The sequence below is a fragment of the Mycteria americana genome, chromosome 22 (genome assembly GCF_035582795.1).
Source record: "Mycteria americana isolate JAX WOST 10 ecotype Jacksonville Zoo and Gardens chromosome 22, USCA_MyAme_1.0, whole genome shotgun sequence".
NCBI lineage: Eukaryota > Metazoa > Chordata > Aves > Ciconiiformes > Ciconiidae > Mycteria > Mycteria americana.
This window is the reverse complement of record NC_134386.1, coordinates 4,286,958-4,301,447: the sequence shown is the minus strand read 5'-3', so window position 1 is coordinate 4,301,447 and position 14,490 is coordinate 4,286,958. Positions and strand designations below refer to the sequence as shown.

At 37.7% G+C, this 14,490-nt stretch overlaps 1 protein-coding gene across 8 annotated transcripts in view; it reads left to right on the top strand.

Moving 5' to 3' along the window:
• TANC2 (tetratricopeptide repeat, ankyrin repeat and coiled-coil containing 2) overlaps positions 1–14,490 on the top strand; it is a 256,753-nt gene that overhangs the window by 31,518 nt on the left and 210,745 nt on the right. For all 8 annotated transcript variants that reach the window (XM_075522836.1, XM_075522834.1, XM_075522835.1 and 5 more), the window contains 2 exons: positions 434–496; positions 10,348–10,447. In XM_075522836.1, coding sequence (XP_075378951.1) covers positions 10,381–10,447 — 67 coding nt within the window. In that variant the 5' untranslated portion in view covers positions 434–496; positions 10,348–10,380. The remainder of the gene's footprint in view (positions 1–433; positions 497–10,347; positions 10,448–14,490) is intronic.

Sequence of the window (14,490 nt, the reverse complement as noted above, 5' to 3'; positions counted from 1 at the left end):
TTTATGTAAGGATTGAGTTTTAAAAAAAACACTAAGGGGAGGTTGCAGGATTTTTAGCAGGAAGGCTTGCTAGGTTGAAGGAAAATATTTGGAAGTAACGTACTACTTTTTAAATAGTGTACTAGATGGTGTATATCAAAGGAAAGGGTTACCTGCTTTTCTTCTCCTCCCATCTGAAAAGCAGTGAGAGGGAAGAGTCAAGTGACTGAAATTAGTATTGATTAACAGAGATTTAAAAGCTTCAGCATTAATTTTTTAATTGTAATGATAAAGAGTGGGGGCTGTCTGATAGCTTATACAGTAATACTCTGGAACACTTTATTCCTGGGATGAGATTATTATAGTTCTGTGTGCACAGCTAGACAGCATGGGACACAGTAGTGTGTTGAGAATTCTAACCAAATGCTGTTGTGGGGTTTTTTGTGTCTTTCAGGACTTTCAGTGAATGGCGGAAGACACTTTTTGCTAGAGGCTTAACTTGTCTAAAGATATCAAGGTAGGAGAATTTTTTTCCTGCGGTCCCACATTTTCTTTGCAGTAGTTATTTAATTGTTTAAATAGAATTGAAATTGTCCTCCGTTGTTTCTTTGTTAATCTGTGGTCACCTAGAATTGGAACATGGAGCAATGGCACTGTCTTCCTATATCAGTTTTACCAATTTTTAACCTGATTGTTTCTGTATTTCGAGAAAAAGGTGTAATAGCTTTCATGTATTAGTGTTTGATCATTCTCTGTCTTTTCTTACTGGAGGTGATCAATGGGAAAAGTGATGTAATAAAAATATTTCTTTATGTAGGGCTCTATGTTACTTATTGAGGACATTCTAACTGCTGATTAAAATATTTTTTTGTAAACAAAATGTATAATAGTGATACAGCATTCTATAGAAATATACTTCGGTGTTTTAATTTTTCAAATTGTTTTTTGTAAAATCCCAAATCTTCTGTGTTCTGAGAAAATCTCCAGTGCTTGCCAATGGCTTGAACTTCAGTTCCATATTGAATGTTCTTGACACTTGAGCAGGTTTGCAGAACACACTTGCAGCAGCTCCTTAATTAGATCTGTATTTTAATATGTATTTTTCATCATTTTAAAATTAAGAAAATAATTCAGGTTTCCTTTAATCTCTCAAAGTAGTCAAGTGCTGTAACATTTCCTGCCACTTTATACATTGCCTACTTTTTGTTTTCATTTTCTGGCATACCACTGTATCTTCAAAATTAACTTAGGATTGATAGGAGCCTCAAATAGAACATGCAGTATGTAGCTGGTGTGTTTTTGAGTGACAGATTTTTGGCTGCTCCATGTCATAGCTAAAAGTTGAAATGCAAGCAGTTCCTGATGGAGAAACTTGCTGCACTTCAATCTTCTGGTGGTTTGGGGCAGAATCAGGATTGTTGGTCCTGGCAGAAGGAGGCTTGTTGATTCCAGCAGTAGAAAGTGCCCTAAAATTTCTTCCAAGGCAGAGAGCTCAGCTAGGCTCAACTTCTGCAGAACAGTGCCACGTTTTATTCCAAGCTTAAATGCCTAGTTCAAATGGTTGTTGATAGAGGCAGCTACTAATAATATTTACAACCAAAGCAGTAATTTTAGCTGTTATGGGCAACACAGAAGACACTTAAAAACACTGAAGACGAGTTGATGAAAGTGAGGGGATCGTATTCCAAACTTTTCCTCAGCTATCAGTTTTCTCAGAGGCGGTATAATTGACATTGTATATGGAGAACATAAGTGTCCCTTATGAATTCAGTCTGTATCATTAATCTAGAATTAGAAACCAGGTTATGCAAAATGATAAAGCCCTGTTGAAAATTAAATTTCCTTAATTTCAAGGTCACCACATTTTCATGGTCAAGAAAGAACTGGTTCTGACTTTTGACTTTCTTCTAGTGAGTGACTGCATTCTTTCAGTAGTGTTTCTGATCTCATTTTAAATAGCTATTTGGTTTTTGTGGTGTTAAATCCCAACCCTTAAATAAAAAGTATTGTTGGGAGAAATTTTTTTCCCAGAAGAATAAATTCAAACCTTGACCAACAAGTTAAGGTTGCAAAATATATTAGTATTCTGTGATCGGCAAGCTTATCTCACCAGAATTATTGTTGTTTGAGAATGGTAAGGTTATCTAGATGCAGAGTGAAAGATAAGCTGTCTATCAGTGGCATATCTCTCTTCTAGCAGTCGTACTTTTATTCTTCATCCTTCTTACTAGAAGTATGACTGTGTTCTAGACAAAATGAAAAGCAAATGTCTCCTGTTAATGGAGGGAAGGGAGCTCAAGCCTACACAGGGTACATCTGTGCTGGATGACAGAGAATTGCACCTTTCTGGTGCTGTCCTCCTCATGCTGCCTTACAGCTCCAGAAGCAAATAGCTGCTTCAGTCTGGCACTGGTGCCAAGCTAATTAGCCCTCTGGAAGTGCTGTTTTCCAAGCAGAGTACCAGAATGAGCTGTTCCTCGGAGTGAGTAGCATGGGTTTCCATAATAGGTGAGACAGTACTTGTCTCATTCCGCTCAGGCTCTAACTGTATGAAAGTTACCTCTGAACATAAACACCACAGACTTTAAGTGAACATAATAACCACAGACTTGTCAAGAAATATGTTTGGCTACATTCACCTTAGGGCTGTTGTTGGGACTTCCACATACATGGGAATAGTACTGTGTTACGCTCTCAGAATTACTTTTCACCTGTAGCATTAAAGGCTGCTTTATTTTGCTAAAATAAAAGCAGAGATTGAAGCTGACTTCTGCTTCCTTGTGAAACATTGTCACGTTGACCTGCTGCATGCTTGTCCAGTGTGAATGCTGTTACTTATTTTTACGTATTTTTATGTGTTTATGTATCTCCATCAAGGATAGTTGGAAAAGCAAAGACAGTAGGGGCCTATCTAGCTGCTCACAGGAGGAAAGGAGAGAGAACAAATGCAGGGGCTCTTGAGTTATGGGGGTTAGTGGCAGGATCTGCAGGAGAGGTAGTCAAAAGATCTCTCAGTATTTTGATGAGGAGGGGCTGGAGGAGGTGGATAGATAGACCTTTGTGTCAAGCCCGCCCATCATAATGATTAGTGTTCAGGCTTTCGTGCGGGAACATAAAATGATTATTTTTTGTTCATATTCAGTTGTTCTAAAGCCTTTTAGTTTAGAGAATTTTGTCTAATAAACTCTTAATTGCTTAAAACCCTGTAATTGGTAGGGTTTAGTCCTTTTAATTCCTTTTTTCTTTTCCTTTTTCCAAATAATCCTAGAAGTTCTTGGCATTTTTGCTAGATTACAACAATGCTTTTTTCATTCCTAAAGTTCCTGGAAATATTTACTCTCTAAATTCTGCTCCTGTGTTTTTAAATGTGCATGGGCCAAGCTTGTAAATATACTTTTCCTTTGACTTCAAAGTTGTTATAATCAGTCATTCACACTCCTGTTGTGAGTCAGGGCTGTTATGTGAGGCAGAGAGTTTAACGCAATTGATCGTCGTGAAGTTTGTGGAGCTTCTGACATATACTGACAATTACCAGTTACGATGTGTGGCAGTTAGTCTTTCTGTGAATGTCAGAGCGCTGCTTAAATGGGCTCGTCTGGGCTACTAGTCCTCGTCATCAGGTTGTCTCAAAACATCCTCTTGAATTTCAGGGCAATTGAAAGTAAGAGTGTAGGTTAAACTTTGAATAATTTATTTGAGGAGCATGGGAAATTTCAGTCTAGCAGCTGTTATGAGCGAATGTGGAACAGATTTCTGTGTACAATATACGTTATACATGGAGTAAATGCTTGAAAGCCTAACTCGGTTTGTGTTGTGTGTCTTCCTTTCATTTTTCAATTTCTTTCATCTTGTGATAATTAGCTTTATAAATCTGTCACTTGTTTTAAAAAAGTCCTTGTTACCTGTTCCTTTCTGAAGTTTGAATGCTCTTTGAAAACAGTTCACTAATTTGTGAAAGGTTAGATTTTTTCTGTTCACAAAATGTTAATTTAGTCTTTACATGTTGTTAAATCCTGAAAACTAATATTCAGAAAGGTACCTTTTTTTGGCGTCTTAGTGTACGCTTCTTACTAATTCTTAATTTCTAATGTAGTGAGTTCAGCTTCCCTCATGAAAAGGGATAATGTGGTGCTACCAGGAACTTTTAAAATAGAGTATTTTGCGAGTAACAAGCTTTTCTGTTATTTTGTATAACTGAGTGTATATTTTCTGTCAGAGGACTTTCTTCTTTTTCAGAAAAACACGTAAGGAATTACCCTTTTTAAAAATCTTCTTTCCATCATTCCTATTGGGAATTAAGGGAAGATGTACTAAAGAAATGTAGTGCTTGAGGATCTTCTCTGAGATAGACAGAAGCAGATGAATAAAAGAATAAGCAGTGAGACCTGGACAAACAATTTTCTGCTTGTTAATACAGAATGTTGTCATGGTATTTGTCAGCAGTAAAAGTACAGGAATTAAGGCTTATCTAGTGAGTTTGTTTTTAAAACTTTATTTGTCGTGATCTTCTGTGTCTATTCCATTGACTTGGTGCTGCCAAGTCCTGATTCCAGTTTACAAAGTTGTGTTTCATCTTCAGTGATAAACTCCGATAGAAATGAAGCAGGAATGCCTGCCTGCCTTCTGCACGGAATGATCGAAAGTGGTTTGTCACAGAGGGCTTTCAACATTCGCGTTTGGGTGGGACTGTACTGCTAAGCAGTATTGTAATGCTCCCGTCTACAGCTTGGCAAAGCATTGCGTGGAGGGAGGATGCTGTAAGATTTACATTTCTTACGCTCTTCTGAATTTTGGAAGTGGCTTGTCACTGGTAGATGTAGGATTTCCTCATTGAAAAATGTGTTTCGATAGACATTTGCAAATACTTCTTATTTATATCTATCTGCCTATCTATAGATACAATGTTTTGAGAATTTTTGACTAGATAGTGTTCATAAACTTCTGCTGAATATTATGAAGGTTCTGGGAGTAAATTCTGTCTTAATTTGCTACAGTGTGAGCTGCTGCCTGAACCGGACAGTGAGCTAATGAGATCTCATGGTCTGGCACAGAGGTGTTCTTGTTTACAGGCTTTTACTTCACTTACTTTTCAACCACAAATTAATATACGAAGAGGCAGCTGACAGAATTGTTGAACCACCTCCATGGGCTTTTTTTTTTTTTTTCTTTTTCTTTTTTTCTTTTTTCTTTAACTTGTCCTTTTCATGCATTCGGCTACAGCTCTGCAGTGGCTATGCTCTGACTGTACTCCCTAGGCTGCTGCTTTGAACTACTGAAATCTGTGAACTACTAAAATCCGTAATGCACAGACAGCCTAATTGGGCTTTCTCCTAACTGAGATTTCAAGGAGGAAAATTGTGAACATGTATAAAGAAATCTGTTTCTTTTAAAATGTTTGGAAGACCAAAATGTTTACAGTCATTTTACTTTCTAGAAACAACTTCTGAAATGCTTGTCCTTTTATGTAGGTATTTTCACTATGGAGGCAAGGAAGGAACTGAAAAGGGGGACATAAAATTCTTAAGAAATGTGCATGGCACATATGACTTAGATTGCATTCCCTTAATACTTTTGTAGTTAGAAACTTCTTATTATTGGGCAAAACATAGATTAGAGTTCTACTCTGAAAAGTATATATTTAATAACTTCTAATGCTAACTTGCACAAAACTTGACAGCAGTGGCCAAGCAATGTTTGTACGCCTCACTGGACATCAAACACTTTTTTGAAAAAGAGCTTAGCTTTACTAATCAGCTTTATATAAAAAAATAATTTTATTTTTAGTGAAGTGATCATAGAAGAGGAAAATACTGGGATCTAGCTGTTTTAGTGGTGGCATATGGAGCAAAAAAAAATTTGCTTTGATTTTGAAATTCCATGTCTGATGGACAATCTCTTTCCCTAGGAAATCTCTAAAAAGAAGCAAAAATGACTTCTGTGGGCTGTAATAATGTATAGCCGCCCATTTAGTAGCCACCCAGTAGTTTTCGTAGCCTGTCTACAAACTCTGTCTTAAAATTAAGAAAACAAAGAAATAGGCCTTAGTCATCCAGGAGGATTTAATGAGATTTTGCAGACTTGTTCAAGCTTAGCGTTTGGTGTAAAGTTGCAGCTTGCAGCATTCAGTCTGTCTCTACTCCCTTGCCTTTGGTTTTTTTTTTTTCCTCATTGTATTTGTACTACTGCTTTCTCATGCTCCAGAAGCTGTTTTTGTTTGTGTATTTCATTGAAATCTAGCTTTGTTAGAATATAAAACAACATGTGGCAGAGTCTGTCTATACATAAACCAGAAGATTCTTGAGCTGTTTTTTAGAAAAGGCTACTTCTGTGAAGTGCCATTGATGCTATAAACCAGAGTTCATAGAGAGAGTACCTTTTTATTTACCTGCTGATACTGTTTGGAGACTTTTGCTCGCATGATACTTCCATTAGATTTGGTAAAGTTACAAATGACAAGCTAAATGACAAAGCGCAGTAGCTCTTGGTTGCCCGATTTGATGATAGAAGTATCCCAGGGCAATGGGAGGGGAAAGGATCCCCACCACCATACTGCGCCTTTAGCTTCTGCTGACACAGCTGCTGGCGAGACTGGAGAAGAGAATTGACCTGGACTGTAGGATGTATTGAGGAGTTCATTGGGGGTATGAAAAAATGCCTGATCCAGCTCCTCCTAATACTGTAATACCATTTACTATTTAATCCTTCTAATTCCATGAACTAATATGACCAACAGAATTTTTAATTTAGAGTGCTTATTCTTAAATATTATTTCTGGCTTAGTATTAGCTAAACAGAGGAAGAGCTGTGACCGCATTTGCTCAATGCCACAAAATAACGTGGTTGTGCATGCAAAAGAAAAACAGCAGTTGATTTTGGTGACCTGCCGATTCTGCTACTCTATATGGTGAAAACCTTAACTAATCAGGATATAAATTTAGTCAGTACTTACATTTAGAGTACTACAACATTGTCTGTAAGATGCACTGAGAAACCATGCCATGAGTTGATGCTAAACTAGGTCTATTACTAAAAGGCCTTTCTTTCCATCTCCCACCTATGCAGTTCACTAAAGATCTAGCAGTCCTCTCAGGCTTCTGGGTGAGCTCTGAGAATATAGAATTAGTCCTTGAGGCATCCCATGGCTGGTAATTCAGGGTCTTAACGCAAGACATAAATTCTTTCTCTGCTCCGTGGTTCTTCGGAGCAAATGCATGGAGGCCCCATATATGCCCTATGCAGAGACTTAATTCAGTCCCGGTAGCAGCACAGCAATTTCTGGCACAGTTTGCCATGTGAAGGGTAAACATCATTAGCAAACTGTCGTCCTCACCTTTGGTGGTGTCCAGGCTCAGTCCAGTTGGCTCCTTCAGCATAATTAGGTTTAATTAGGCTATACCTCAGCACCGATGGCACAGCTCCACTCAGTTCTCTTCTCAGTGCAAGCTGACATGGGGATAGTCCCTAAACCTCCTTCTTAATTCGTAGGAACGTTGAAGTTTTGGGCTGTCCACTGCTACCATGACAGTTTGATTCTGAGGAAAATGCCATTATGAAGATAGATTGTCCTTCCAGACTTAGATGGGACTCAAAATGGATACTTGGAGAGCTACTTTTTAAAAAACAAACAAATAAACAAGAAAAGAAAAAGAAAATACTCTACACTTTTCTTTAGTTGGATTTTAGCAGGATCTTTCTCCTCCACCCTAATCTCACCAAATGTTGTAAGATTATTGTTTATTTACCCTCTTTTTACCTAAATCTGAAACAGCAAGCTGAGCACTTTACAATCCCCTTTTGTCCTTCCACCTGCATTGGCTAAGTAGTACACTTAATGCCACAGGAAAAGATGAAAAATAGGACGTTATTCTTGGCTGGTGATAGTCAAAGTCTGATGTTACTCTGTCATCAGCGGTGAAGGTGATTCTGATTTACTTTAGCGTGAATAGAGAATCAAACCTATAACTTAAGTCCGCAAGTTGCGAACGGTATCGTTGCTTAATTCACTGGAGTTGCACGCTCTGAGTATGACTTCCGTGGGAATGCTTTCAAGATCTTTCTCAGACATGTGGCACTATAGGCACTGCGCTAGGATAGTTAGGGCAGGTAAGTGAGGTTTGGTAGAAGAGTAGGCTGTGTTATCTGCCTACAGAAGGGATAAATTCTTAATCAGTTAGCCTCCCCTTTGCTCTATGCTTCACTGTTGCAGCTGCACTTGCAGAAGTACCTCAGTTTGCCTGTTGAAACAGAGGTGTGTATTCTTGCAAGCGTGATACGTTAGTGTGAGTCATCATTAACCCCAATAGCTGGTGAAACTTTTCCTCCTTATTTTTACATATTACTATCACACAGCACAAAGAAACGACCTCTTCTTGTTTTGCCTGTCTTGGAAAAATGTTGCTAGGTGATAGTTACATTTTTCTGTTAATAAATTTTTAGGAAAAAATGAACTTCACTGTGGCTGTGACAGTTGGCTTAGTATAAGAACCAGTTGAGTCCGCTTTTTCTTAAAAAAAAAAAAAAAAAATTGATCAATCAAATGTACACATTATGTTATCAGCATAGTGCTGGATATTGTGGAGGAGGAAAAGATAAGTCACATTCAGATTCAAGCAGTTCTCCAAATAGTAGGAGGAGGTGTTTACTGCTTTCTTGTTGTCTTGCTCAAAGCCTAGATAAATACATTTGGATTAGTGGGATGTTGGAGGGATTATAATATTATCATGTTCCAAAATAAATAACACTTTGAGTTCGGTTGCCTCCTCTTTACGTTTAATGTCTACTTCATATTTTCTCCTTCTGATGTTGCAAAGAGTGTTGTATATGAAGGAGTTTATTAACAACAGATTGTAAGAGAGGAAGGCTATGTAAACCCAGAAGTTTTCTTTCTGTGCTGTGAGCTGGAACATAACAGCCATCTAAAAGAAACTAAGTAGCCAGAATTCAAATTTAAGACAATTGTGTTTGTGCCCAGATGGAAATTTTTTTTTGTAGTCATGTAACAGTAGGATGCTGCAAAGAGGGGCCTAAGCTTTGTTTAGGAGCCCTGGGAATCAGCCTAAATACTAGCTCGTTGTGCTTTGCTGTCATTATGCAAGGCTCAGAAAGATGCCGGATGATACTCAAGCAATTCATAGATGCAAAGTTTCTGTTTAATATTCATGCATACATACATATATGCAGACAAACATACCCCAAAATCTGTTTGTGGAATCTAACAAATGAATGGAATCTCCTGAAAGTCAGGCAAGGCTAAAGTTACAGTCATTCGTGCATGCTCACTAGAGTTTGTAACGTGTGCTCTAAGCTGCTGTCTTGGGAATGTAAGTGTCTCTCAGTAAGTGAGTAAGTCATATTAAAAGGACTTTCAGTGGCTTTAAATATACATATATAGCTCTTTGAGCTGAGTATTATTGTATTAATGTACTTGAAAATATTAGATAAAAGTGCAGAAACTCAAGATCGCATTTATTGAGCATCCTCCAAGAAGAACCTAATGTTGGTGCAGGAAAAAATTTCATTATATATTTCTGTAAGATGAGTGTGTTACCTTGTAACTATGGAATATTATGTGTACAATAGAAGGAAAGTTGTGGTTTATTATATGTCCTGATCAAAGACACTTTACTGTTCTTTTGGTCTAGTTAGGAGCTGCTTTTGTTGCTGTTTTGATGGTTTACTTACTGTAATAAGAGGATGTTCCACCAGAACAAGTTGTCAGTGTGTCTGGTGAACCCAAAGCTCATTCTTTTATCTTCAACAGCACAGAGACAACGTTATTTTCTGGAGACATACAGAGTGAGGAAAAAATATATGGATAATGTTTCTGTTTGATTTTTTTGCAAGTTAACTTTGGGTTTGAGTGGCTTTCCTCATGACAATTTATTCAGCTCACAGAAGAATTTGACAGTCAACTAGCCCAGGAGCTAAAGACAACAGCCTTTGTAGTCTGTGGGTTGTTGCCAGCAAGATTGACTTTTTCTGAGCAACGTGAAGCGTAGCAGCTCTTTCTGATAGTTTGGCTTTAATAGTAATGGGAAATGGAGGCAGAGTTTGCTAAATGCTGTGTCTTTCCCAGTTAAGTGTGGTAACAATTTGGTCAAATCATTTGACAAAATAGGTAGGTCATGCTAGCAGTGCTGCCGTTGTGTTGTCCTGGTAATAACCTGGATGAACGAAAGCGAACAGAATGGTAGGCTTTCTATGGATGTTGATTTCTCTTTTTAGGACATGTATTGGCAAAATAGTTTTTCATCCTTCTAAGTTTTTATCTTGTTTTTTTTTGCTTTCTTACTGTTTCTCTAATGTTTTCCTGTTGACCAAATAGGAGTGTTGATTTTTTTACATCTACTGTTCTTTTGCTTTACACAGTTTTTGGGATACAGAAAGTGGAACAGGATCGCCATGTTTCGAAACAGTCTCAAGATGCTTCTTACAGGAGGGAAGTCAAACCGCAAAAACAGGTCCAGCGGTAAGTAAATGTCAGCTCCTCGTGCATGTGTTTTATTTACAGTTTTTGAAAGTATTCCTTTTATGTGTGTTTTGGTCTTACTAGGTCTTTCTTCTTTTTAATGAATAGATGTACGCAGTTGATGATCTTGTAGACTCAAAACATCATCATAGGTCATTTTAATATTGTGCTGTAATTTAATATTTAAAAATATATGTATATTTAAAAATATATGTAAACCACAGTCTGTTTTTATTTGGGAGATAAGATGTAGGGAAAAACAAATAATAGTTATACATAATCCTGTAGTAAACTAACATCAAGGTTCATGTTTCAATTATGGAAATCAAGAAAATTTTTTTTTCTTGAAAATGACTGTGATAACTTGTGGCAGTGAAATCTTCTTCGTTACAGACAATACTTGTGATAGCAGTAGCAATTTTTTTTTTAAACAGGAGTGAGAGAGAGGAATGGGAAGAGATGGAATTAAGGAGAAATTGCCCAAATTTAGTCACCATTTCTGGTAGTCTCCTTTTCCACCATGCCAGGAAAGGAGTTTACAGTCAGCACTGGTTCATATGGCTTGGCCTGTTTGACCCATGAAGGAGGTTAGGACAGATTGTAATTATGAAGCAAAACATTACAAAAATATTGATATGCTTTAAAAACATTTTTTTTTTTTTTAAACTTTTGTATTTATTTCCAAAAACGGAGTGCTGGCAGTGCAAGAGCTTTTAATTAGATCTTTCATTTTTCTTTTTAAAGCCATCTGGCAGCACATTTTGAATATTTTGGGATACAGTGTTTATTTGTGCGTCTGTGTAAATAGTGCATATGTATATTCCATGGGAAACCACAAGTGAAGATGCAGAGATACAATGCTGATAAATGCAATGGGAAAAAATGGGCTCTTTTCCGTTGGTTGAAACAAGTTAATGTGTATTTCTCACAGTGCCAGATTTTCCCCCCCACGCTTTTAATATCTTACTACCCCAAGTTTTATTTGGGGAAGGGGAATTATGTTTCTCAGCAGTACGGTTTTGCTGTGTCCTGAAGTTGCCTTGTAGCAGTGCTGACTTCGTGTTGGTCCTTGGACATCAGTAAGCTGTTAGAGGCTGGTTTCTGGTGAGAGTCCCAGTTTGTGTTGGTTGATCCTGAAGATATCTGTCATGAAAAGTTTAAGCAGTGCATCATGGTGTTGACTTCCTTGCATTAGTTACTATAATTAGTGTGTATCTCATATAGTGGGCAAAATGTCTGTTTTGCAAAGACGCCCTTAGTAATTTGAGCCTGAGGTCGTGGTTGTCATTCACTGCTTTTATGAAGGAGATTTTCTTTCCTTGTGAACTCCTTAGTCTTTTGTTGCAGGAGTGGTTAATCTGAGGAAGGTACCTGCGTAAAAAGGCACGTAGGTTTTGGGAAGGCACACGAGCAGATGGCTGTGTCCTCCTGTGATTTTGTATCTCTGAAGTATCACATTGACAATTTAAAGCCCAGGAAAGTACAGGTCCTCTGATGATACTCACAACCTTTGGAAAACTGTACATAGACAAACAATCTTAAATTGTGGTTTCTGTACAAAGCCGTATCTTTGTCAGATGTTCTGTTATCAGTCCCCAGTATTCCTTTTCGCTTATCTCCCAAAGCAATATTAAGGCTCTTGTATATGCAGAGCTTTGCAAATACGTGTTTCTTGTTTTGTGAATGAAATATGTCAGTTCTGCAGTAACAAGATTTGATAGGGCTTTACTTCTGTCTTTGCGCAGAACAGAAAGAGAAGTAGGTCGTCTTGAAAAACAATATGACAGTATTTAATAGATGAGGTTTTCTCTAATGCCTAATGGCTAAACTGTATGTTTAATATAATTTATCGCAATTCTGCCTTTAAAATAAGTTGCTTTATTGAGAAGTTCTGTTTGGTATTCTTCAGGGGAGGAGAGGGACTAAAAAAAGGAGATGATAAGGTTTTTTATATTAACAGTGTCTAGATGGAAAACATCCCTCCACTGGAAAATAATTTTTCAGATAAGTGTTGGTCTATCAAACCATAACGTGGCGCTAGATGAATTCATTGCTGCCTAGATTTTTTAATAAATATATTTAATTCTGTATTTCTTTGCAACACAGTAAGGAAAAAATCAATAAATCTTCTGTGTATGTTTCTGTGTAGCATACAGTATTACAAGCCTGAAATTTGCTTTGCAATTCTGGCGCACTACAAATTTGATGCATTAAAAAGGAGAGTACTTATCTAATAATATACAAAAGGAATTTGTCACCCTGTCACTGACAGTGACAGAGCAGTCCTTCTGTGCTGGTCTGAACAACCTGACTTGATACTCATCATCTTACTTGTTTGCTTTGCTTATCCTAAGCCTCCGTGCTCTCTTTCTCTTCATCCTCTCTTCCTTCCCAGTCTCTCGGTATGCGAAGGAAAAGCTCTTGAGGACCCCCCCCCCCCCCCCCCCCCCCTTGAATAAACATACATATTTAACAGCTAGGTCCAAGCGTTTGTTCTCTAGATCATTTTCGCGTGGTGAGTGCGTACCTTCGGGTCACCTGCATGACTACTGCCTGCACTGTTAGGATTTTGTGGGGGCTGTTTTTGTAGAGGCATAGGTGGGACAGTGGGGGCTCTGGATTTTTTTTAGCCAAGTGCTTTAAACAGATTAGGTATTTATTGAATTTTTAAAATTATATTTATCATTAACAATATTTAGATGGCTAAATGGAAGTTGGAAACAAAGCTTCCCTGATGGTTTTGCTGCTCTGATTTTCCTCGTGGTCTCAGAAGCTGTTTCATCACAGGAGAGTGTGATCTGGAGGGAAGAGCCAGGGGAGAGGGAGCATGAGCTGCCCTGCCAGCGGAGGCAGATGTCTCTGGAACAACCTGTTTTCACAGGGAGACTCTAACACAGAGCTACACCCATCTCTGGGAATTGGGAACAAGCTCAAAATCATAAGTTCTATGTTGTGAAAGTAATCTATTGGAGGTTTCAGGTCTGCTGTTGATTCACCTTCCATGTAATGATTTTAAATTCCGTAGGTAGGTGACAGCCCACTCGGGTGTCTCTGGTGCGTGTGGGTTTGGATTAAATTGCAGTGTGTGTATCTTAATTTCCTACACTACAGCCATTTTGCATTCCAGTGCGGGAGTAAACCTTTGAAGCAGGGTTAAAGGGATTGTGTTTTTTTTCTTGGGGAATCCAAGTGAGCGCGCTGGCCTTTGAAATTACTGTTCTTTGCAGTTTCTTTCATTTGCAGTAACATAGTTAGCAAACAGGGTCAGTGAAGTCAAGCTAACAATCCCTAGATGTTGTGATGTGGTTTTGATAATTCTTCATGATTAAAAGAACACTGGTAGTGGTAACAGTAAAATGCCTTCTTATTATTCCTCCTTCAGAAACTGCTGAGCAACTCCTCTAAAGAACTGTGGTTAAAATTTATTTTGACTCAGCTGGGGTGGGTTTTTTTCCTTTGGTACTCTTTATGGTATTGTGGTTCAGGAACACAGAAAATATTTATAAAAGAAGAATACCAATTACGTGCGTATGAATGTACAGTTACATGCAGTAATGCCAATTAAAATAAATGAATTTCTACTGCAGCATCAGATTGTGTAATCTCCTGTGGTTAATTTTGTGTGTGTGTACTTTCAAAACTCTACTGATAGGATTTCATAGCAGCGTACTGTATGCAGTACAACTCTGTGCATGTGTTATTTGTGCACATATTTAATCTCTTGTCTTAACAAAAATTCTCTTGTGACTCAAGGGCACTCAAGATATTTTAGAGTAATGCTTTGAGGACGCATTATGACTGCAATAGTATTTTGATTAGGCTGTATTTTCCTCTGTCATAAACAGATATTCCACAAAGCTACCAGACAACAATGTCTTTAAAGCTGAAACGTTATCCAAGTATAGTTAAATATTACCTTTATTTTTCTATTCTAAATTAATTTACAGAGGTATGCGGATATGAAGTTTTCTGGCTCGTAAGTTTGTATGCAGGGCTAAATCTACCTAGAATATGTTTGTTTTAAAGTGTAAAAGAACTGTGCT